The following is a 23,505-nucleotide window of genomic DNA, read 5'->3' on the forward strand; positions in this document are numbered from 1 at the left end:
AACTTGCATGCTATTGCTACACACTTCTTTAACAGTTAATTGTTATATAAACTATGTGATGGCTGCTTGTGTGTAAAATGTTATCTGATTACCTGTCCCACTCATCTGTTATATGAGGGTTGGAACTTTAACAGTGGCAACTATTTATTTACAGCTCATGCAAAATAGATACATGTTTCAAAGTTTTACTGACCTTCAAAGTAGTCACCAGCATTGTGTGTAACCTGTTGCTAGCTGTGTGGATGTCATAGGGTACTCTTAGCAGTGCCTGTCGTGTTCAAAGTTCCAACAACGCGGTCTATTGCCTGACGAATTTTGTTGCGCGGTCTATTGCCTGAAAAATTTTGTTTCCTTCAGTTCAGAAATTGAGTTGAACTCACAAGGGCTTAAGTCAGGAGAGTGCAGTAGGTGGTATAGTACTTATCAGCCCCATCAGTCAAACAAATCAGTAACAGCTTTCACTGTAAGTCCTTGGGCATTGGCCTGCAAAATGATGGTCAGGTCCTGCAAAAAGTGTCATCACTTCTGTCTCTAAGCTGGTCGTAGGTTGTGTTCCAAAAATGAACAGCACAGAGACAGAAGTGATGACACTTTCTGCAGGACCTGACCATCATTTTGCGGGACAATGCTCAACCATGTACAGTGCAAGCTGTTACTGATTTGTTTGACTGATGGGGCTCTTAAGTGCTATATCAAATCTGACTTAAGCCCTCATGGTTCAGCTCTATTTCTAAACTGAAGTAAACACTTCACAGCATTCACTTCAGAACTGCTACAAAATCGTCGGCCAACAGACCCCGCTGCTCGAACTGTCAACACAGCTGGCACTGCTAAGAGTATCCTATGACTTCCACATCACTGGCAATGGTTTACACACAATGCTGGTGACTACTTTGAAGGTCAGTGAAACTTTGAAACATCTGTAAATAAATAGTTGCCACTATTAAAGTTCCAACCCTCTATAATAAATAAATAACGAGATGGACACTCATTTAAATGAAAAACAAATGAAACTACTACTTCAAAACTACTAACTGCAACTAAAATTAAGGTATTCAATTCATATACATTAAGAGAATGCAATAAATATGTACACAATAATAGCATCCTTGAAGTGTAATATCAGTGAAAGTTATCTGAGTAAACAATGTTAGTGTTCAAACATTACATGTGGGATAGAATAAAAAAATTGCTATAAAAGAAACCTGTGGGCTGCTCACTTTGTCAAAATCAAATTTTTATGGCCAGCGATGACACTGCTGAAATTAATAAAAACTGAAATAAACATATGTTTACATACAAAAATAACAAAATGAGCAAAAGAGATCATAATAATTTTATTTGATGTTTTTGTTACTGTTACACAAAAGAAGTCCACAATAATTAAAAGCAACTGCCATAACACACAAAGCAAAATAAATAGGCTTGTTCATGCAAAACAATAAAAAGCTCAACTTTTTGGACACTTTTAGCTGATAAATTTGCAAGAATGTTTTCCAATTCCATTTACAATGCTTCCACACAAGAAAATACAATCTAGATTCAATGTCACAGTTCTCCCAAGTTATATAACTGTGTCTCTCTCTCTCCCCCCCCCCCCCCCCCCCTCGCCCCCCATACACACTACTGAAACAAACATATAATCATATTAAAAAATACATCAAACATTTCATTTGATATGAATCATAGTCATAACTAAAAGTAAGTATAAAGCTAAAAAATAACATAAAATACTTCAGTGCATAAAATGAGACTTATCACAAAAGCGACAAATGGAGCAAAAGTGATGAAGAGGCACAAAAGAAGCATACAGCAGATAAAACTGTGTGTTGAGGGTAAACTGTAATTGCAGGAAGAGTGAGGGGGAATGAATGATTATCTGACTTCTAAGAAATTAAGAGTGGGACAAAATGTATGAAAGAAAACAAGATCATGTATGAAAATGGTACCAACTATGCAAAACTGGGAGCAAAGACAGTTACTACAAATATAACCAGTAGTTAGTCAAGTTATCAATCAGCAGTGATCCAATGTGCCATTAACCTATGATACATAGCAAGCAATATTATCTGTTTCTTAATCAGTATCTTGTCATGGAGTGCCCCCAAACCACGCAGTGAAACTAATTGCTTTTTAATTCAGTAAACATTTATTCTACATACACCTCTATGCCCTTGTGATGACTAAACGGGGAACTTTCCAAGACCTCCAGAAAACATAATACATGATTTCAGTTCATGTGTTACTACTGTTTTATTGCTAGTATGCCCAATGAGGCCCTTAAAGAAAGGTTAATGTGCACATTTGCTTTGAACAGAATTGTTTTAACAGCCATGACCCTACTGGTGGTAGTTCAACAGTGTCCTGCTATTATTATTAAAGACTGATTACTATTTCAAACCATTGTGAATTTTTATTATTCCCTTATTTTCCCTTTAGTAACAGTTATATGGTTATCATTTACTGTGCCACAGCAATTTTTCAAACATTTTTAAGTGTTCCATGACTGACTGATACAAGAAAATATGCCAATTATCAGTCGGGCTGAACAAGTCTCAGACAAGAAACATTAACATTTTATGTCCCAGACATGAAACAAATTCTTGTGGTTTTGAGGATACTGACATTGAGGATGATGTACACTATGTTCAAGACAAAATTTTGATATGTTCAGATAAAGACTGAGTTGAAATTGCTTTCACTAACCATGCAACAATGTCATCAACCTGAGTGTTAATTTGAACACAACAGTGCTTTACTAAGCACTGCTCTATTTGAGATGGTATAAGATTGTCTTTCTGCAAGAATAAAACTGGAATTCCTCTGCCTATGCAAGCAAGAGGTCTGACACAGTCAATATGGGAAAGACATTGTTGAGATATTTACCTGAAAAGGGCTACACACTGTACACAGATACATTTCACACCAATCCGACCCTTGTTTTGGAACTCTAAGGTTGTAAAACTGCTTTAGTGAGAATGGAAGGAAAAGCCAGTTGGACTTTTGCTGTGCAATAAATGATCCAAACCTCTGGTGGAGTGAGTAAATTCTTAAGTATAAAGGGAAGATCCTAGCCCTTTGTTGGAAGGATGAACAAAATGTACCATGTGATTAACATGAGACACCACTGAGATGGTCAGCTTTACTCGTAGAGGGGCAAGGAGAAGTCAAAGCCACCTGTGTGTGAACTACAACAAAATCAAGCTGAATGTTGATTTGTCAGACCGGAAGCTATCCTACAATATGTTTGGTCAGAAAACTGAAGCGGTGGAGAAAATTAGCTATCCGCTTCATTCTAATGCTCTTGGTAAAGTCCCACATGCTTTACAACAAAGGGACTGGAAAGTACCTAACAAGAATTCAGTTTACGGCAATCATCTGTGGAGAGGACTTTTCATATTATTGACTGGAAATTATTTTCTTGGACAAATAGGCAGAAGCTGGTAGGAAACAAAAACAGTATTAGTGTGCTCTCAGAGATACAAATACCAGACACTAAAAGTGTGGAACAAAGATACAAGCTATCAGTGTGAGAAGTGCAAAGTCACACTATCTAAATTACAGTGCTTCAAAAATATGTTATACAATGCAGAAAAATGTATTATACAAGATTCCCAACTATGATATCTATATTCTTCACTCCTAACTACACTTGTTTAAAAGTATCACACTGGCTTCTGAAAACTTTCTGCAACCCATACCATTTTTTCATTAAAAAAATAACCATACAAAAAAATTTTGTTTTATGAAACTATACATCAATTCAAAAGCAAAATACTGCAAACCTCTTTAAAATCAGTGAAAAATTTAGACACTGTAATTTAAACTTTTCAATTATGCAATAAACTTTTCAACAGTTACAATAGTTTAAAATATGGTATACACAATGAGATTATTCAGCACATATTTGTGTGTTATATCTCAGGACCTAAAATATTAAATATGTATTGTCTAACAATGGAAAATCTATGGCAGAATAATCACAATATTGTGAAAAGAATAGATTACGACTCACCATATAGCACAGATGCTGAGTTGCAGATAGGCATAACAAAAACACTGTCACACAAGTACGCTTTCAGCCAAAAAAGGTCTTCTTTGGACTCAGACGACAACACACACACACACACACACACACACACACACACACACACACACGACCACAGGCCAAACCAGATTTTCTGGCCTCAACAGGCAGAGACTGTAGTCTTGTGTGAGAGTAGCATTTACATGATTATATGTGTACAAGTTGTCTAATCCCCCCCACAATGAACCATGGACCTTGCCGACGGTGGGGACGCTTGTGTGCCTCAGTAATACAGATAGCTGTACCGTAGGTGCAACCACAATGGAGGGGTATGTGTTAAGAGGCCAGACATACACTATGCGATCAAAAGTATCCAGACATGGACACCTGGCTGAAAATGTCTTACAAGTTCATGTCACCCTCCATCGGTGATGTTGGAATTCAGTATGGTGTGGAAGTCCCCCCCACCATGTTGAGAATCAAGAGGAAATGATAGCGGAGAGCTGCAGGGTTAACAGAGTCTTGACGGTCATGCGAAAGGTCCAGAAGAATCTATGTCCTAGGTGTAGACCATGGATGGGTACGTGAATGGACTAGGAGAAATGGTAACAGGAAGGACTCCAGTTCAGACAGAAGGGACCGGACATGAACACAAATTATCATAAGCCCTGAACTGGGCCACTGATGTGGGAGATGAACCGCCGTGGTTGGGAAAAGCAGACAGTAATTCAGATGTGCAGGAAAACTACAAGCTTGCAATGTAACTGGCGAGCAGTTGTGCACACCTGACCTTCAATGGAGGGACTCCAGCCTCCCCCAGGACACTGGTCACTGGACTTGTTCTATTGATCAATCAGTGTAGCCAATACGTTCAGGGGCAGTGCACTATCTGGAGGACGATATACATTGCAGACAGTTATTTCCTGCATCGTCCTTATCATGATAGCCTCAGCTTCAAAAGGAGTTTGAAGGGGCACAAGTTCACTACATACTGAGTTCAGGACATAGACGCAAACTCCACCTGACACACTATTATAGTCACTATGGTTCCTGTAATATTCCTTATAGCTGCAGAGGGCAGGTGTCCAGATTGCCAGGAACCAGGTTTTTCCTGGAGGGCACTGCAGAAAGAAGGTGTAAAGCTTAACAGTTGCTGTAGTTCAGCCAGGTGGTGGAAAAAACCGCCGCGAGATGTAGGTCCTCAGCAGACACCAAAATCTCCATTTCATCCTCGGACACAGAGCTTGTAGGTAGTGGTGGTGTATGTGCCACTGCAGTGCCTTGGTTCTTGGGGTCTTTTTCTTTTTAGGTTTCTCTCACTGTTCCTTAGGATTTTCCGGCTGAGAGGGTTCACTGATTCAGTCTCAGGGACTGAGGAGGACGTGAAGCCCTATGACCAGCTACCTGTGGTTGCTTCAGCCACTAGCAGGAGTCAGCTTTGCCACTGGTAGGAGCCTGGGAAGGGAGTGACCCAAGGGATCCCTTCCTGGCAAGAGGAGCCGAAGAAGACTTACACTTCTCAAGGTGAGAAGTGGGGACTGACATCCCCGATGGTTGGGGGGAGGGGGAGAGGTGTTTCTCCTGAAGTAGGTTGTGCAGGAACAACAGGGAGGGAAGTGCCCCCCCCCCCCCCCCCCCCCCCCGCACCATCAAGGGGGCAGGTGATGTCTGACAGCTCTAAGAGCCAACTGTATGCGGCAGAACGGAAAATGGTAGAACCGTTGTTATAGTGGCGGCATAGGTTGACATCATATGCACATGATGTAGTGTCTCATATTTTCTCTTAGCCTCAGTGTAGGTCAGTTGGTCCAGGGTCTTGTTTTCAATTATTTTTCTTTTTTTCTGGAGAATCCCGCAGTCTGGTGAGCAAGGCGAATGGTGCTCTTCACAGTTGACACAGATGGGAGGTGGGGCACAGGGAGTATTTGGATGTGAAGGACGTCCACAATCCCGGACAGGTGATGCTGGAAATACAGCAGAAAAACTTCCAGCACTTAAAGCACTGCACTCGGGGAGGAATATATGGCTTTAAGCCACAGTGGTAGACCATGACCTTGACCTTCTCGGGTAATGTGTCACCCTCGAAGGCCAAGATGAAGGCACCAATGACAACCTGATAATCCCTCAGACCCCCGTGGACAAGCTGGATGAACCTCACTGCTCTAAATTGGTGCACAGCTCATCGGCAGACTGCAGAAGTAGGTCCCAAAGAAATATGATACCCTGGACCATATTTGTGGGGTGTGATGGAAACAGGAACATCCCCCAGCTTGTCACAGGCGTGTAGTGCCCGTGAAGGGCAGAGGATGCTGTTTTGATCAAGATCGACCCTGACCGCATTCCACCTCCACTAACTTGTCCTCTAAATGCTATACAAAAAACTGTTTCATTGAGAAGAAAGATTTCCCATCAACCCTCATACATACAAGGTACTGGGGTGAATAAGCTTCGCTGCCATCCTTAGCCTAACATTCCTCCAATGATGTGGCCAAGGGGGGAGGGGGGGAGGGAGCGGGAGCGATTTGGGGTCATATTTCTTAGCCTTGGAGTTAGACTATCACTTACAGCCCTTTATGGCGTATCATCCGCCTTGATGCCACCTACTCCGACCAGGGGCCCTCCCCACGAGCACCATCCAGCCGCAGCAAAGGCCACCTGGCAAGATAGTCATTGCTGGGAGCCCCAATGCCTCAGGGTGATGGGCATCTACTCCATGGCATACGTGGGGAGTTAGTTGCACAGACATCAGCAGAGCGATCCCTGTGTGTTCAGGGGGCTACGTCCACCAAGGTACATAGCGGCCTCACCACAACAGACTGGTTACCATGCTGGATATCAAGCACAAACGAGCTAAGAAGTCCATTATTGTCGACAGCGCAGAATGCGATACTGTGCAAAGAGGATGGAGGAACATGCACTCAGGAGGGTGACCTCACCCAACAGCTAGAGAATGAGTGGAAGTGCAGTCCATGTCGACGAAGGATGCAAGAGGTCTCGGCGCATTATGACACTATGCACCATGTAAGGCGGCCTTCCCCGGTTGTCTTGCGCTTCGGGAAAATTTTGAAAAATGGAAGTCAAACCCTACAGGGGACCATCACATAAAGGCCAAAACGTGTGAGACTCCTTTTAGTCACCTCTTACGACAGGCAGGAATACCTCGTGCCCATTCTAACCCCTGGACCCGCAGGGGGGCTGAAGAAAATAAATTTGTTAACATTGAGTAGAGATTTAAGTGTCAGAAAATCCTTTCTGGAAGTATTTGTATGGAGTGGAGCTATGTATGGAAGTAAAACATGCACGGTTAACAGTTTGGACAAGAAGAGCATAGAAGCTTTTGAAATGTGGTGCTACAGAAGAATGCTGAAGGTTAGACCGGTAGCTCATGTAATTCATGGTGAAGTACTGAAAAGAATTGGGGAGAAGAGAAATTTGTGGCACAATCAGACTAGAAGAAGGAATCAGTTGGTAGGACACATTCTGTGGCATCAAGGGATCACCAGTTTAGCACTGGAGGGAAGCTGGGGGATAACAATCTTAGAGGGATGCCCATTAGGTGAATACACTAAGCAGATTCAAAAGGATGTAGGCTGCAGTCTATCTATGCCCTGGAACAGTCCCGTCGTTCAGTGGTTTTTGTGTGGACCCCAGGACACGTCGGAATCCCAGGCAACAAACTTGCCAACAGGCTGGCGAAACAGGCTACACGGTAACTGCCTCTGGAGATGGGTATCTCCGAAATCGACCTGCATTCTGTCTTATGCCGCAGGGTATTTCGGATTTAGGAGACGGAATGGCGTACTCAGAGATGATGAGGCTTGCACAGGAATGATTAGCATGGAGAGCTGCATCAAACCTGTCTGAACTGAAGAAGAAGAAAACGACGGCAACAACAAAAATGACGACGATGACGACAAAACAAAAACGACGACAATGACAACAACAACAACAACAACAACAACAACAACAACAAAAATGACGACGACAACAACAGTAACGACAACAACAAATCTGATGAAGACCTTTTTGGCTAAAAACTTGTTTGACAGTCTTTCTATTGGGCCCATCTGTGACTCATTATTTCCACTATAATGTTGAAATATACCATCTGTCACATTACTACACTGACAATAAAGTACTATTACTACAGTGATTGTGAAGTCTAAGGTCTCTCCAACATCGTTCCTCTTATGGCAGAACTTGAGAACAGTGGATTAATGAAACTTATTTAGACAAATAACTGGGTAAACAAAGATGTGGGAATTCAACCAGGTATTAGTTTAATCATTCTGGAAATATCACAAAACAGTGACTAAAGTAATTCAGTTTGGTCTCTGAATAATTGTTCATAGTGACCCTTCTGATATCTGACAGCTAGTGTTTCAGGTCCCACAAGTACTCACCCTTCTATAATTTTGCATAAGTGGCGCATTTTTGTCTAGTTTCTAAACAATACTACAAAAAGGTGGTAGCAGCTTCCTGTAACTTTTAGCATCTACAATTTTTCTTCAATTTAGTGTAAAATGCTTATGCAGGTTATCCTACATAGTACAAATAAAGTAATTTGCATGTTATCTTGCACACAGATGTTGCTTGTCTTTTCGCAATATCCTCCATGCAGAGGGAAGAAAAACACTGGTGTTGAAATACGAGAAATCAAATGACATCAGAAGAGCCTTCCAAATCAGTTACTTAATAGTCAGACAGTACACTTGAGTCACTGTTTATGCACACTGCCAAAATAATTTTAAAAACCAGGTTCAGTCCCCACCATGTATGTTTAACTAAGCCTACCCCCTCAACCTAATGTTGACTTTAAAACCGTAGTGCTTTATTATGCTTGGCTGTATTGAAGATAATATTGCCCTCCCATTTGTCTGACCTTTAAACTGACTTACCCAGTCAGTTATAGGAGAACCTGCAGTTTAATATGGATGATTATGCAGTTATTGATACCACGTAAAATTTACACTGTAATACACTACTCTCAAGTATGGATATGGAAAAATAAATAAATAAAAAACTTAGGCGACTTCTCACTTCCAGTGTTGAATATCCATAGCGCTCTATTGTCAAAATGGTGTAGTGATGGCATATAAATTTACTTTACAGTGTCAGATCTCAGAGTGGTATTTCAGAGTATAATAATTTTTTTGTATGTACTGTAAAATCCCAATTTAGTTTTTGAAATTAGTGGAGAATTTCTCCATTAGTTGTAAACTGTTAACAAATCAGAATGCAGCAAAAAAACCTATTAAAAAGTTTAATAACAGAAATTCTATCCGTAAGTTTCATTAGTGGTCTCACCTGAACAGAAAATCACCTCCACTAAAATTTTCTTCTTTTAATATTTTGTACTACTTTCTCACACAACAATTTTACATCATTACAGTGGACAAAAGTGAAGCTTTCACATAGTTCTAAATCCCATTAATGAGCAAATGCAAATTAAATTACACAATCAACAAAAAAGCTCAAGAAGCAAAAACTGGAATTTCCATATCAACTCTTAACTCCATGGTTACTTCTACCTCCCACCTAGATAATTTTCTCTCTTCAGATTCTGGAATGGCATATCCCTTTCTCCACTATCTATAGTTTTTCTCTTATTCTTTCTTATTTTATGTTTGCTTTTTCTTCCAAAAAATGAATGTTTTGAAATACTGAATGGGTCAAGATTTGTAATCTTGCAGTACTGAACTCACCCATTCCTGGTGTGGCCATTGCAATTCTACTAAAGGTTACAGCAGCAATGCCATACTGTGCTGCAACCTTTGAATTACCAATTCGTTTACCATCCTGGTCTGCGACAGGAACACCTTCTCTAAGTTCCCTGAAACACACAGATTACAATTTTGTGCTGCTTTTTCATTTCAGCAAGAAACAAGACACTAACATATATGAATTCTTAGTCTCTCAGGTCTTTTCAGCATGACTGATCGCTGGTGTTCTTTCAAATGTTCAAATGAGTTGTGTTGGACTGGTAATCTAAATATTGTACATAAACTTGGTTAAACAGCTAGAAGCACCACACCATTATGAGAACTGATATTTTTTATGTACTTTCATGTTCATGTAATGACTATTTAGATATGGAGAAAAACTAACAATGAATTGTATGTTGTAAAAATAAAATAGCTAGTGTCCTTGCAACACAGCCATTCAAATGTCATACTACAATTGGATAATATCTCTCTACTTTATGAAAAATATACTTCCATTCCTCTATTACCTTGGCAACTATTGTAAATTGTTTCTATCTGTGATTGTACCAAAATATTCACTTTAACAACCAATCGCCTGCTATGATTTTCAGGCTTGCTGCCATCTTCAGATAAAACTCATACAAGAAATTAAAACTAAAATGTGGAATGATGTATTCCTTTGGTGACTTGAAGCCTTCCATCTAATCGTGGTATGATAGCAAAACATCACTGATGGTATACCATAATAAGCTACAGTAGCAGCACGAAGTGTTTGGTGAGGCCCAAGACAATTTTCCCACCGTGGTCCAAGACAACTTTCCCACCGTTATTGTATTTGTGACTTTGCAAAACTGCAGAATTTTTGGCTACTCTGTGATAATCTACTTACTTCTGGGAGAGGTGATTAATCATCCTATTAAATTTACTTGCTATACTGTTTTCATTTTTGATGAAATTTATGAACAGTTCCAGCATAAAACCTGACAACATGTTCCTAAACCTAATTTACTAACATCACAAAGCTCTTTGCATGTATATGTTACAATTGATATTATCTTCCAAATCATAAGGAATCAGCCTTGTACACTATTACAGCAGGAAGAGAGAAACAGAGACAACAGCACCTGGATAGCTCTGTGACAAAATGCTTGTTTCTTGAAGAGGCTTTTGCATTCACAACTGGTTTGAATCACACTGGAGAAGAGGTGTAAGCCATTTCAGTTTGTTCCATCAAGCTCCAAATAGCCAAAATAAAATTCAGTAATGACATCAATAGGAAATCATGTTGCTACTGGTACTCATATTGCTTCTGCTAGTGCTCCTGGTCCTGCTGTGTAGACTGAACAATCAGCTTCATCAGATGTATGATAGAGATATAGGCTGATGGAGCAATCCCCTTTCTGGATGTACTGGTCAATGAACAATAGATGGTACATTGAGCCACAGTGGTATTAATGCTCATACATATGGCTCATTACCTCACACACAGGAAGTTTCTTACGAGAAATACAAGGTCTGAAAACAGTGTTTCAGACCTATGGAGACAGAAGAAGAATATTAAAAAGAAATGGCCACGGCCTTTGTCCTTACATTGTTGTTTTACCAGGGAAGTTAGGATGGATTCTCAGACATCAGGTCAAGACAGTTGTCTACCTTCTGATTGAAACTAGGACACCACTATATAGCATCAAGGATGATCTCTCACTAAGACCAAGGTATACCAAATCCCCAACCAATGTGGAATGAAATATATAGTTGAAATTGTGCACACAGTCAAAGATTACTGTTGTGAACGCCAGCGACACACTCATTTACTACTGCCGAACAAGTTGACAGTTCCAAGTACTGTTTGTCTCAAATGCGTATTATAGAATATGACCCACCAGGATATTTGCCAAACACTCAAAACATCCAAATATTGTGACTGTGTCATGAAAGAAGCCATTGAAACAAGAACCAAGGACCACTGGTAAGCAATGTCTGTGGCTACATTCTCAGTAAGGTCTGGGAACCTGTCCTAAGCACATTTATGGAGAAGAATGAAGTACTCAGCAAACTCATTGAACACTGACTAGCTGCTGGTGCCTATGGAATGCCGGACACGGGGGAATGGAGATGAGTAATCTGCTTGCCTCCACCAGGTCAGCTCATCAAGTACACCTGATTAAGATACCTCTATGATCTGGCCATTTGGATCAAAGCTCTTTACTTGTTCACTGATCATACTATCTTTATTTAGTGTATGGCTAAATCACTAAAAATTAATATTTACAATTATCTTAAATTACAAACTAATATCTAGGCCACAAATGTAGTCTATTGACCCCTCTGTCATCACCAGCAACTCTTCACTAGGGAAGCTTTCAGAGAGCACCCTTTAATTATATGGTGAACAGTCTGCTTTGCCACAGTCACACCTTGGATAAATTATTTTCTTCCACCTGTGAACAGAATTGGGACATCTTGCAGTGTTGAATATTATTCAGTTAAGAACTAACCACAAGTTCTGTGGCAATTCAAAGCCAGGTTACTTTGTCAATATGCATATCATCTCATGTTGTTAAATTGATTGGTTGGTAGGATTGGAGAAAGGACCAGACTATGCAGTCATCAGTCCCTCCGACCTTGGAATAACTAAAACCAATTAAAACCTCACACTATAAGAGGGAACTACAATGGCCATAAAATTACAAATTATTGACAGAGAAAGAAGGAAGAAGGTGGAAGAAGAGAGGAGGGAAAGAAAGTGACTAATGACAGGGCAATGAAGGTAGAAGCAGAGGTAGACAAAATAGACACTCAAGATAAAACAGACTCCATAACGAAAGGAGTGGGAAGACAGAGGGCGGCAGTGAACCACCAAGCCCAGTTGAAGCCAGTCCAATGGGGGCGAAGGGGGCAGCAAGACGGCCTGCCATTTCCTACACCCACCGATAAGGTTGAAGGTCCCACCCTTAAATAAAGTGATAAAAACCCCATCATGATGAAATCGTAAAACCAGATCAGCCGCTGAGGCATTGTCAGCTAACGCCAGGGGTAGACAGTCAGTAAAGCTAAAAGTCCGACGCAGGGCGGATAAGTCGGGACAGTCCAGTAAGAGGTGAATCACAGTCAACATTGATCCACAATGACAGAGAGGGGGTCCTCACGACGGAGGAGATAACTGTGAGTCAGCCAAGTATGGCCAATGCGGAGCCAGCAAAGGATGATAGAGGCTTTATGAGAGGCCCGTAAGGAGGACCACCACATAGTTGTGGAATCCTTTATTGCCCTGAGCTTGTTCAGTGAAGAAAGAGTGTACCATTCTGCATTCCAAAGTCCCAAAACCCGACAACATAATGTCAAGCGAAGGTCTATTTCCAGAATGTTAATAGCAAGAGATGGCTCGTTAGTAGCCAATTTAGCCAGTCGATCGGCAATTTCTTTGCCAGGGATCCCAACATGGCCTGGGGTTCAAATGAAAACCACTGAGCATCCACATTGATCAAGGAGAGAAAGGGAGTCCTGGATAGCTATGATCAACAGGTGGCAAGGGAAGCACTGGCTGGTAGCTTGCAAACTGCTCAAGGAGTCAATACAGATAGTGAAGGACAGTCTGAGCAGAAGCGGACATGGTCCAGTGCACACAAGATGGCTACCAGTCCTGCAGTAGAAACACTACAGCCATCTGGCAAGGAACGAAGTTCCGTGTGTCTCGCATAGGTGTAAGCATAACCAGTGTGACCAGAAACCATGGAGCCATCAGTATAAATCACTTCCTAACCCTGGAATAAACTGAGGAGACAGTAGAATTGGTGGCGAAGGGCCTCCGGAGGGACAGAATCCTTTGAATTGATGGAGAGATCAAGACAGCTGTGGCCGAGAGACGCACCATGGAGGGGTATGTCCGTGAGCAGAGAAAAGAGGTGGTAAAGGTAAGTGCTGGAGCTCAGAAAAGAGTGACTGAATGCGGGCAGCCATGGTAAGTCCACATCGTGGTCAGCACTGCGGGAGGTTGATCTCCATGTCTGGATAAAGGAGACCATAATTAGGGTGCTTTGGGATGCAGTGAATGCGGAGCGCATAAGATATCAGCTGTTGTTGGCGCCAAACTCGCAGCGGTGGAATCCCCACCTCTGCAAGAAGGCTATCACGGAGCTAGTCCGGAAGGCACCAGTTGCAAGTTAAACACCACAATGGTGGATGGGGTCTAGCATCTGCAATGTTGAAGGTGACACAGAACCATAGACAGGACTCCAATAGTCTAAATGAGACTGGACCAGCGCTTTGTACAATTGCAGGAGAATAGAGCAGTCTGCACCCCAGGTGGTATTGCAAAGACATCTAAGAACATTGAGATGTAACCAGCACGTCCTCTTCAGCTGGCGAAGATGAGGGAGCCATATGTTAACCAGGCATCAAAGACCAGACCCAAGAAGCAATGGGTGTTCACCACCTCGCGGAATTGGCCATCATCAAGGAACAGGTCCGGATAGGGATGGACTGTACGATGACAGCAGAAATACACGACACACAACTTGGCCACCAAAAACTGAAAGCCATGGGAGAGCATCCAAGATTGCGCCTGGTAGATTGCCCTCTGTAGATGGCATTCTGCACTGCCCATGATGTAGGACATGACATAGATACAAAAATCGTCAGCATACAAAGAGGGGGTCACTGTTGGCCCAGCAGCCGCCACCACCCGTTAATGGCAACGTGAAAGAGAGGGAGCTCAGCACGGAACCCTGGGGAACCTTGTTTTCTTGCCAATGGGAAGTGCTGTAGGAGGAACCAACTTTGATGCAGAAAGAGCGACAAGAAAGAAAGTTACGGATAAAAACAGGCAGAGTGCCACGAAGGCCCCATTCGTGATGGGTGGTGAGGATGTCGTAGTGCCAGGTGGTGTTGTAGACTTTATGCAGGTCACAGAGGACTGCAATGAGGAGTTCCCCATGGGCAAAAGCCTACTGGATAGCAGACTCCAGATGGACAAAGTTATCCACCATAGAACAGAGACAGCGAAAACTACCTTGAGTCGATGACAAAAGGTCATGGGATTCAAAGATCCAAAACAGCCGCCGACTCACCAGGTGTTCAAGGAGCTTGCAGAAGGTGTTGGTAAGGCTAATTGGACGGTAGCTGTCCAACTGAAGAGGTGACTTCCCAGGCTTCAACACCGGAATAACAATGATTTCCTGCCACTGGGTAGGAAATATCCCCCTCACTCCACAGGCGGTTGAGAAGGGTCAGTATGCAATGGTGGCCAGCCATTGTTAAGTGTTGGAGCGCTTGGTTATGTATCTGATCCAGTACAGGAGCTGTGTTGGGACAATGGATGAGGGCACTGGCGCTGGTGAATTTCCACTCCCTAAATGAGGCATTATAAGGCTCCAAGTAGTGAGAAACGAGAGACAAAGGCAGTCGTTCTGAGCGCTCTTTCAGGAGGAGGAATGTGGGCAGATACTGAGTCGATGCAGAGGCTTGGGCAAAGTGTTGATCAATAAAGTCCACATTAGTAAGGACAACACCAAGCACAGAAATACCCGCAACGCTGGTGGGAGGACGATGGCCTGAGTTTCGCCCAGACATATGAAGAAGGGGTGTGCGGTTCTATGGTAGCCACATACCTTTCCCAGCAAATCCATTTCTGAAATCTGATTAGGTAACAGGTCCGGGTGCAGAATCGTTTATAGACCAGAAGGAGAGCAGTAGAAGGGTGCCGCTTGAAGCATTGAAGAGCACGGCGGTGGTCTTTTATGGCCGCAGCAATTTCCGGAGTCCACCAATGGACCATCTTCCGATGGGGGGAACCCGAGGAAGAAAGGATGGGTGAAACAGCTGTGGAAAGAATGGCGCCAGTCAAAGTCTGTGTAGGCTCATCAATACTACTCTGTGATGGTAGCAGAGGAGAAGGCACCCCAATCAGCTTTAGAGAAGGCCCACCTGGGAGGGTGACAGAGGGAGATATACTGAAGGAACGTCAAAACAATTGGGTAATGATCGCTGCCATGCAAGTCATTGTGGACATCCCACTGAATGGAAGGAAGAAGACCTGGACTGCAGGTGGAGAGGTCAATGGCAGAGAAAGTGCCGTGTGCCATACTAAAATGCGTGGGAGCGCCAGTGTTTAGAAGGCAGAGGTCAAGCCTGCCAGAACAGCTTCAACTGTCCTGCCCGGGGGAGCAGTCGTGTGACTATCCCAAAGAGGGTTGTGGGCATTAAAAGTCCCCTAGAAGCAGGAAGGGAGAAGGGAGTTGTTGAAGAAGGGTGGTTAGGGCAAAGGATGTGGGCAGTCTGTCAGGCAGCAGGTAGATATTACTGATTGTGATTGGAATGGCCAGATAGACCCTGACAGCTTCCAGAGTGGTATGGAGGGGAACCCATTTCCTAAAGGTCCTTGCTGACCAAGGTGCAAACGCCACCAGAAGCCCACAATGGGTCAATTCGGTTTCGACAGAAAGCGTGGAACTCATGAAGGGTGTGCGAGCAAGAATTGACAAAATGAATCTCCTGGAGAACAATGCAAGCAGCAGAGTAGGAGGTCATGCAAATAGCCATTACAATTTGACTGGACGACTCTCAAGCCAGAATCCAAATGGGAAGTGAACAGACCGGAGCCGGTCACGACGCCAAGTTGCCATCCATCACTGATAAGGATGGGTAATGTCCACATAGGTGGGGGTCAGACTCTGTTGGTTCATTAGCTGGAGGAGGGTAAGGCGGCACTTCAGGGGGTACCAGAGGGGCCTTGATCTTGTTCTTGTGTTTCTGCTTCTGCTCTTGTGAAGCAAAAGAAGGGCAGACTGCAGCAAGGTCGGGATAGAATTACACCTGGCAATCTTGGCGCCCACCAGCTGTGGATTGCGCGGCCGATGTGGAGCTGCAGATTGCCTTTCAGAGGGGTGCTGGGAAGAGGAGTCCAAGGAGGGAGCTCCAGTACTGGTGGCTGCCGAAGAAGGGAGCATTTCAGGGGAGGGGGAGCAGCACCCAAAGGGGTGGGTATGGGTACTGATGGGGAGGGGGAGTGTGAGAGAGGGAGTGAGGTGGAAGGTGTGGGGCGAATGGGGCGAGGCTGGAAAGAGGAGGGGGTAGGAGGGGGAATGGACGTAACTGAAGCAAAAGTAGAAGTTATAGGCACAGGATGGAGCCGGTCATACTTTCGAAAAGCCTCGGTGTGTAGGTAAGTTGATCTGAGGTCTTGTACTCTTGAATCTGTCATTCTTTCACATACACCAGGCATGCTGGCGAGTGTGGAGGATTCTGCGCATTACAATTTACACACACTGGCCGGGGGAGCACAGGCACTACCCTCATGGAGGGGTGCCCACAGTCACCACAGATGGGTTCATTGGTGCAGTGGGAAGACGTGTCCAAACCATAAGCATTTAAAGCATCTCATCGGTGGTGGAATGTAAGGGCTTACATCACACCAATACGCCATCACCTTTACCTTTACCTTTACCTTTACCTTCTCTGCCAGGGTATCCCCCTTGAAGGAGAGGATAAAGGCGCCCGAATTGGTGCGACTGTTTTTAGGACCTCGCTGCACATGGCGGATAAATTAGACTCCTTGCCGCTCAAGGTTTCCACGGAGCTCCTCATCAGTTTGGAGAAGAAGATCCCGGTAGAAAATGATGCCTTGTACAGAGTTAAAAGATTGGTGGGGTGTGACGGAGACCGGGATGTCACCGAGATGGTCACAAGCACACAGGGCTTCAGACTGGGCAGCAGAAGATGTCTTTATGAGCAAAGAACAGGACAACTTTTTTTTTTTAGGGCGCTCAACTACTAAAGTCATTAGCGCCCAGTCACAAATGTTAGTGCACTAACAGCATAGAAAAACGCAATGGGCAACACCAGAAGGTACTTAAAAAGATGCAAATAAACAAAATAAAAGAGTTAGATCTTTTTGGACAAGTCCATCAATGTAGTAAAACTAAGGACACAAGCAGCTGCTCGAGCATCATCAGCTAAATGTTCCTGTAAGGTTGACGGCAGACACAGGACAACACAAGAGTGAAGAAAATTGGGACAGGACAATAAAACATGGCGCACCGTCAATGGATGACCACAGGGACACTGCGGGGCGGGGTCACTGGACAACAGGTAGTAGTCGCTAAATCGGCAATGCCCAATCCGCAACCTGGCCAAAATGACCTGCTCTCGGCGAGAAGGGCGTGAGGAGGTCGTCCAATCCGTCTGGATAGGTTTGATGGCCCTACGCTTATTTTCATGGAGAGAGGACCAAGCCTCATGCCACAATGATGAAACGCGCTGACAAAGAATCCCACTAACATCAGTTGATGGGACACAAAAGGAAGCTGTCCGAGGCAGGACGACAGCAGCCTTGGCCGCAGTGTCAGCAGCTTCGTTCCCAGGCACACCAACGTGGCCAGGAATCCACAAAAAAAGGACACGAGCGGCGGTATCAGCTAGCGACTGAAGTGACCATCTAATTCGTTGCACGAGAGGATGGTCCGAATATGGGTCATGGAGACTCTGAATGGCGCTCAAAGAATCATAGCAGATGGCATAGGGAGAATGACGATGGTGGCGGATATACTGAACAGCCTGATAGAGTGCAAAAAGCTCAGCTGTAAAGCTTGAACACTGGTCAAGGATCTGGTATTGAAAGGTATCATCTCCAATGACAAAGGCACATCCAACGCCAGCAGTAGTCTTGGAGCCATCTGTGTAAATAAAGACGTTATTAGCGAACCTCGAACGAAGTTCAACAAACCCTCGAGTGGTATATCAAATCTACGGTCCTCTCCTTTGGGAGTAAGCTGAGTTCAAGGTGAACGCAAACCTGAACCTGGAGCCAAGGTGGCATAGGGCTCTCACCCACTCAAAAAGTTGTAGGGAGTGTAAAATAAAGTTGCTGAAGCAGGCGACTAAAACGAACTCCAGGAGGTAACAGGGCAGAGACATGCAGTCCATATTGGTGGTCGAGAGAGTCGTCAAAGAAGGAGAAATATGATGAGTGGCCGGGCATTGACATCAGTTGGCAGGCGTACCGACAAAGCAACATATCGCGCCAGTAGTTTAGCGGTAATTCGGCATCTTCGGCATATAGACTCTCAACAGGGCTGGTGTAGAATGCTCCAGTCGCCAGACGTAACCCCTGATGGTGGAGAGTGTTTAGATGGCATAAGGTGGACGGCCGGGCAGAAGAGTAGACAAAGTTCCCATAATCCAGCTTTGATCAGACAATGGACCGATATAAGCGAAGCAGGACCATTCGATCTGCTCCCCATGACGTACCGCTGAGAACACGGAGGACATTTAGGGAATGGGTACAATGAGCGGCCAAGTAAGAGACATGTTGAGATCAGCAAAGTTTACTGTCAAATGTAAGATCTAAAAATTATGTTGTCTCCATGAATGGGAGAGCAACAGGACCGAGATGTAAGGATGGTGGAAGAAACTGTCTGTAATGTCAGAAGCTCATACAGACCGTTTTCTCACCAAAAAATGGAAACCGTTAGCGACACTCCAGGAATATAGACAGTCTAGACAACGCTGAAGACAGCGCTCCAGGAGACACGTTCTCTGAGCGCTGCAGTAGATCATTATGTCGTCCACGAAAAGGGAGCCTGAAATGTCAGCTGGAAGGCAATCCATTATTGGATTAATAGCTATGGCAAAAAGGGCCACGCTCAAAACGGAGCCCTGGGGCACCCCATTCTCCTGGCGAAAGGCATCTGACAAAACAGAACCCACACATACCCTGAACATTCGGTCCATTAAAAATTGCATTAATAAAAAGAGGGAGCGACCACGAAGGCCCCAAGTGTGCATAGTGTGGAGAATGCCCGCCTTCCAACAGGTGTCTTAAGTCTTCTCCAAATCGAAGAACACAGCCACTGTCTGGCGCTTACACAAAAAGTTGTTCATAATGAAGGTCGACAAGCTAACTAGGTGGTCAACAGCAGAGCGGCGCCTACGAAAGCCACAATGGACATTGGTAAGGAGGCGTTGAGACTCGAGGAGCCAAACCAATTGAGAATTTACCATGCCCTCCATCACCTTGCAGACGGAGCTGGTAAGGGAGATGGGGCGATAACTGGAAGGAAGGTGTTTGTCCTTTCCTGGTTTGAGTATGGGAAGAACAATTGCTTCACGCCAGCATGTGGGAACATGACCTTCAGTCCAGATGCAATTATAGGCGTGAAGAAGAAAGCCTTTACCTGCAGGAGAAAGGTCCTTCAGCATCTGAATATGGATACCACCGGGCCCTGGAGCAGAGGATCGGGACCGGGCGAGTGCACTTTCGAGTTCCCACACGGTGAAGGTAGCATTGTAACTTTCACGATTCAAAGATAGGAAAGAAGGTGGCCATGTCTCCTCTGCTTGTTTTCAGGGGAGGAAGGCAGGGTGGTAACGGGCAGAGCTCAAAACATCCGTGAAAAAGCGGCCGAAGGCATTTGAGACTTCCTCAGGATCCACAAGGACTTCATTCGCTACAGTCAGGCCAGAAATCGGGGAGTGGAATTTGGTGCCAGATAGCTGGCACAGGCCACCCCAGACAACCGAAGAAGGAGTAAAACTGTTGAATGAGCTGGTGAAAGCCACCCAGCAAGCCTTTTTGTTTTCTCTGATAACACTAAGACATTGTGCTCAGAGTCGTTTGTAACTGATACAGTTCTCCATCTTAGGGTGGCGTTGGAAGGTGCGTAAAGCATGTCGCTGAGCACAAACAGTGTCACTACATGCTCTAGTCCACCAGGGGACTGGGACTCAACGTGGAGAAAAGGAAGTACGAGGGATAGAATATTCAGCAGCAGTGAGAATACACGTCCGTGAGGTATGCGACTTGACTATCGCAGCTGGAGAAGTTTTGATCATCGAAGGTCGCCAGGGAGGTGAAAAGCCCCCAGTCGGCTTTGGAGATGTTCCAGCTAGTGGAACGCGGAGAAGGGGTGTGATGCAGGAGATGGATGACGCAGGGGAAATGGTCGCTCGAGTATGTGTCAGACAGAGCATACCACTCGAACAGACGTGCAAGTTGGATAGTGGATATTGAGAGGTCCAAGTGGGAATAGGTATGCGTTGCGTCCGAAAGGAAGGTTGGCGCACCAGTATTTAAGCAGACTAGATTGAGGTGGTTGAAAAGGTCTGCCAAGAGGGAGCCTCTTGGGCAGGATGCTGGAGAGTCCCAAAGGGGATGGTGGGCATTAAAGTCTCCAATCAACAAACAAGGTGTAGGAAGCTGAGCAATCAGTTGTATCATGTCTGCCCCAGTAAATGCGGACGATGGAGTGTAAACAGTACAAATAGAAAATGTGAAAGTGGGGAGAGTAATTCGGATGGCAACTGCCTGCAGATCTGTGTGCAATATGATTGGATCGTAGTAGACATCACCCCGAACCAGCAACATGACCCCTCCATGAGCCGGAATACCTGCCACAGGGGGTAGGTCAAAACGTATGGAGGTATAGTGTGCCAGGTCAATATGATCGCATGGGCATAACTTCATTTCTTGGAGACCTACGACATTCGAAGAAGCAATTTTAGTTCCTCTCAGTTGGACCGAATGCTGTGAATATTCCATTGAAGAAGTGCCATTACGAAAACAGAACAGAAATGATCTCATAATTCACTTTAATTTGTGAAGGCAGTTGCACATTGTCTAATGTCAGTAATATGGTTTGGGTCGGTATGAGGTCCTTGTTGACACTTTTTACGACCCAATGGACGGCTGTCACTCCCTGATCAGAGAGGAAAGGCAGAATCTCCTCATCAGTTAGTCCGTCGAGTGACCTGGTATACACCACGCCACGCGACGCGACGAATTCAAGGTGCGGTGGGCCTCCGCCTGTACAGGAAATGTGTGTAAGAGAGTGGCTCGAAGTAATTTTTGGGCCTGGAAGGCACTCTGTCTCCAACTGCAAGGTATCGTTGTGCAACCGAGTACAAGATTTCACTGGTCCTGCAATCGCATCGACACCCTTCTGAATGACAAAAGGGTTGACTATTGACAAATCATGACCGTCAGATCTTGTGACAACAAGAAACTTCGGTGCTGGTGGTAGAATTTTTGGAACAGGAGTTGCATCTAGGTTTCGTTTTTGGGCAGAAGACAAGGAGGAAGAAGAAGAAGAGAAATCCATTGCGGATGAATCCCCCATGATTGCCAGCGTCTCCGATGGTGCGCTCCTTCCTTGTGGGGGGCCCCCCCTCAGAGGGCACTCCTGCCTTAGGTGATTGTCCACACCTCAGGTCACACCTCCCGAGAAACTGACAGAGGGACCAATCGGCACGTTCGGAAGGTAACAGCTCAGGCAGTCACCCCTCCCTGGGCCTGGCATTTACCAGGGGGTACGTGCATGCCTTACTTGTCTACCCAGGGCGGGGAATTACGCGTTACCCTGTCACTGGCTACGCATGCGAACGTGTGGGTCGGCCCTCAGACACGCACAGGGAGGAAAGAAGACAGGAAAGAGAGAGAGGTATAAAGGGATAGAAGAAAGAATCTCAAATGCCGAAGCGGAGAATAAGACACGGAAAAGAAGACAAGGACAATAGGGCATGGAGAATGAGGAAGAGATAGAAGTAAGGGCATGAAAGCAAGGAGAAGAGTGAATGTAAGGAAAGACCATTCGAGGAAAAAAGCGTGAGGATTGAGAAAAACAAAGGAAACAGGATCCTGGAGTTTTCAGACGTCCGTCACTGGACAAAGGCTCGATACATTAATCCCAAGAAGAGGGAGTGTGAAGGGGAGGTAAGGGGGGGGGGGAGGATTGGGGAGGAGGAGGGATGGGGAAGGGGGGTAGGGCAGCCCAGAAAGGAAGGAGAACTGCACTATCCCCGTGCTTGCCACGCATGTATCCACAAAAGAGTTGTGGACCCTCTGGGGGTCGGACCACATTTTACTCATGGATTCCAGTTCGCCATACTTATCTTCAATTGTCTCCATGGAAAACAAAGGCTTGGACGTGGCAAAACTTTCGCCATCTGTCCCGGTACAAACCAGGCACCGAGGGAAAGGTTTCAACTCAAGCCTGCGAGCTTGATCCTCTTCCCAGGGGGTGCCCAGGGAGGGGAAGGCTGAAGGATCAGAAGGAGGAGTGTCATCTCTTCTATCTCTCTTAGAGATGGCCACAGAACGGCCAGGATGTTGAAGTTTTTGTTGCTTCACATGCAAGGCATCCGCCCTAGTACCACCAAACCAGGGTGCAAGGAGAAAAGGGAGGGGAGGGGGAGAGGAGCCTGCACCATGGAAACTAGGTTGGGAGTTCATCCCCAAATGGCTCACACTGAACAGAAAACATTGGAAATGGAGGTCAAATCCAAGGGGACCAAAAACGTCGAAAAGGAGATGGACACAGCAAACTAAACAATAGCACATACCAAAACAAAGCCGGGAGGATAGCCAGGTCGATATAAAGAAATCCACCAAGAGGGAAAGGAGGGGGCAGGGAGAAAGGAGCAAGGACAGTGAATGAGAGGAACAGGACGGTAATGCAGTCTGGAGAAAGGAAGGAGACTCCAATAGCTCGGGGTCCCGTGCGCACAACACATGTACCCACAAAAGGGACTGTGGGCACCCTGGGGGGGATGTTGTTAAATCTTATGATCAATCTGTCATGTGTGTCTCCACCAGTATTAGTATTAATGCCATTGCCAACCAACATCCCTGCGATTTCCAGGGGTGGGTAACAACAGCAAAGTTTTCCTTTACTGATGGTTGGAATGTCCACATGAACAGGGAGGTGAGGACTTATCTGCAGTTTTTTTTTCTCCATACAACTGCACTTTCCTACTGCAGAGATGTAGGTGGTATGTGGC

The 23,505-nt window shown here is 44.8% G+C and overlaps 1 protein-coding gene across 1 annotated transcript in view; it reads right to left on the reverse strand.

Moving 5' to 3' along the window:
• Positions 1-23,505, reverse strand: part of LOC124605262 (sideroflexin-1) — a 138,884-nt gene that overhangs the window by 12,602 nt on the left and 102,777 nt on the right. Inside the window, exon 7 of the mRNA XM_047136825.1 lies at positions 9,733-9,860. Within this exon, the coding sequence (XP_046992781.1) occupies positions 9,733-9,860 (128 nt within the window). The remainder of the gene's footprint in view (positions 1-9,732; positions 9,861-23,505) is intronic.

The sequence above is a fragment of the Schistocerca americana genome, chromosome 3 (genome assembly GCF_021461395.2).
Source record: "Schistocerca americana isolate TAMUIC-IGC-003095 chromosome 3, iqSchAmer2.1, whole genome shotgun sequence".
NCBI classification, from domain to species: domain Eukaryota; kingdom Metazoa; phylum Arthropoda; class Insecta; order Orthoptera; family Acrididae; genus Schistocerca; species Schistocerca americana.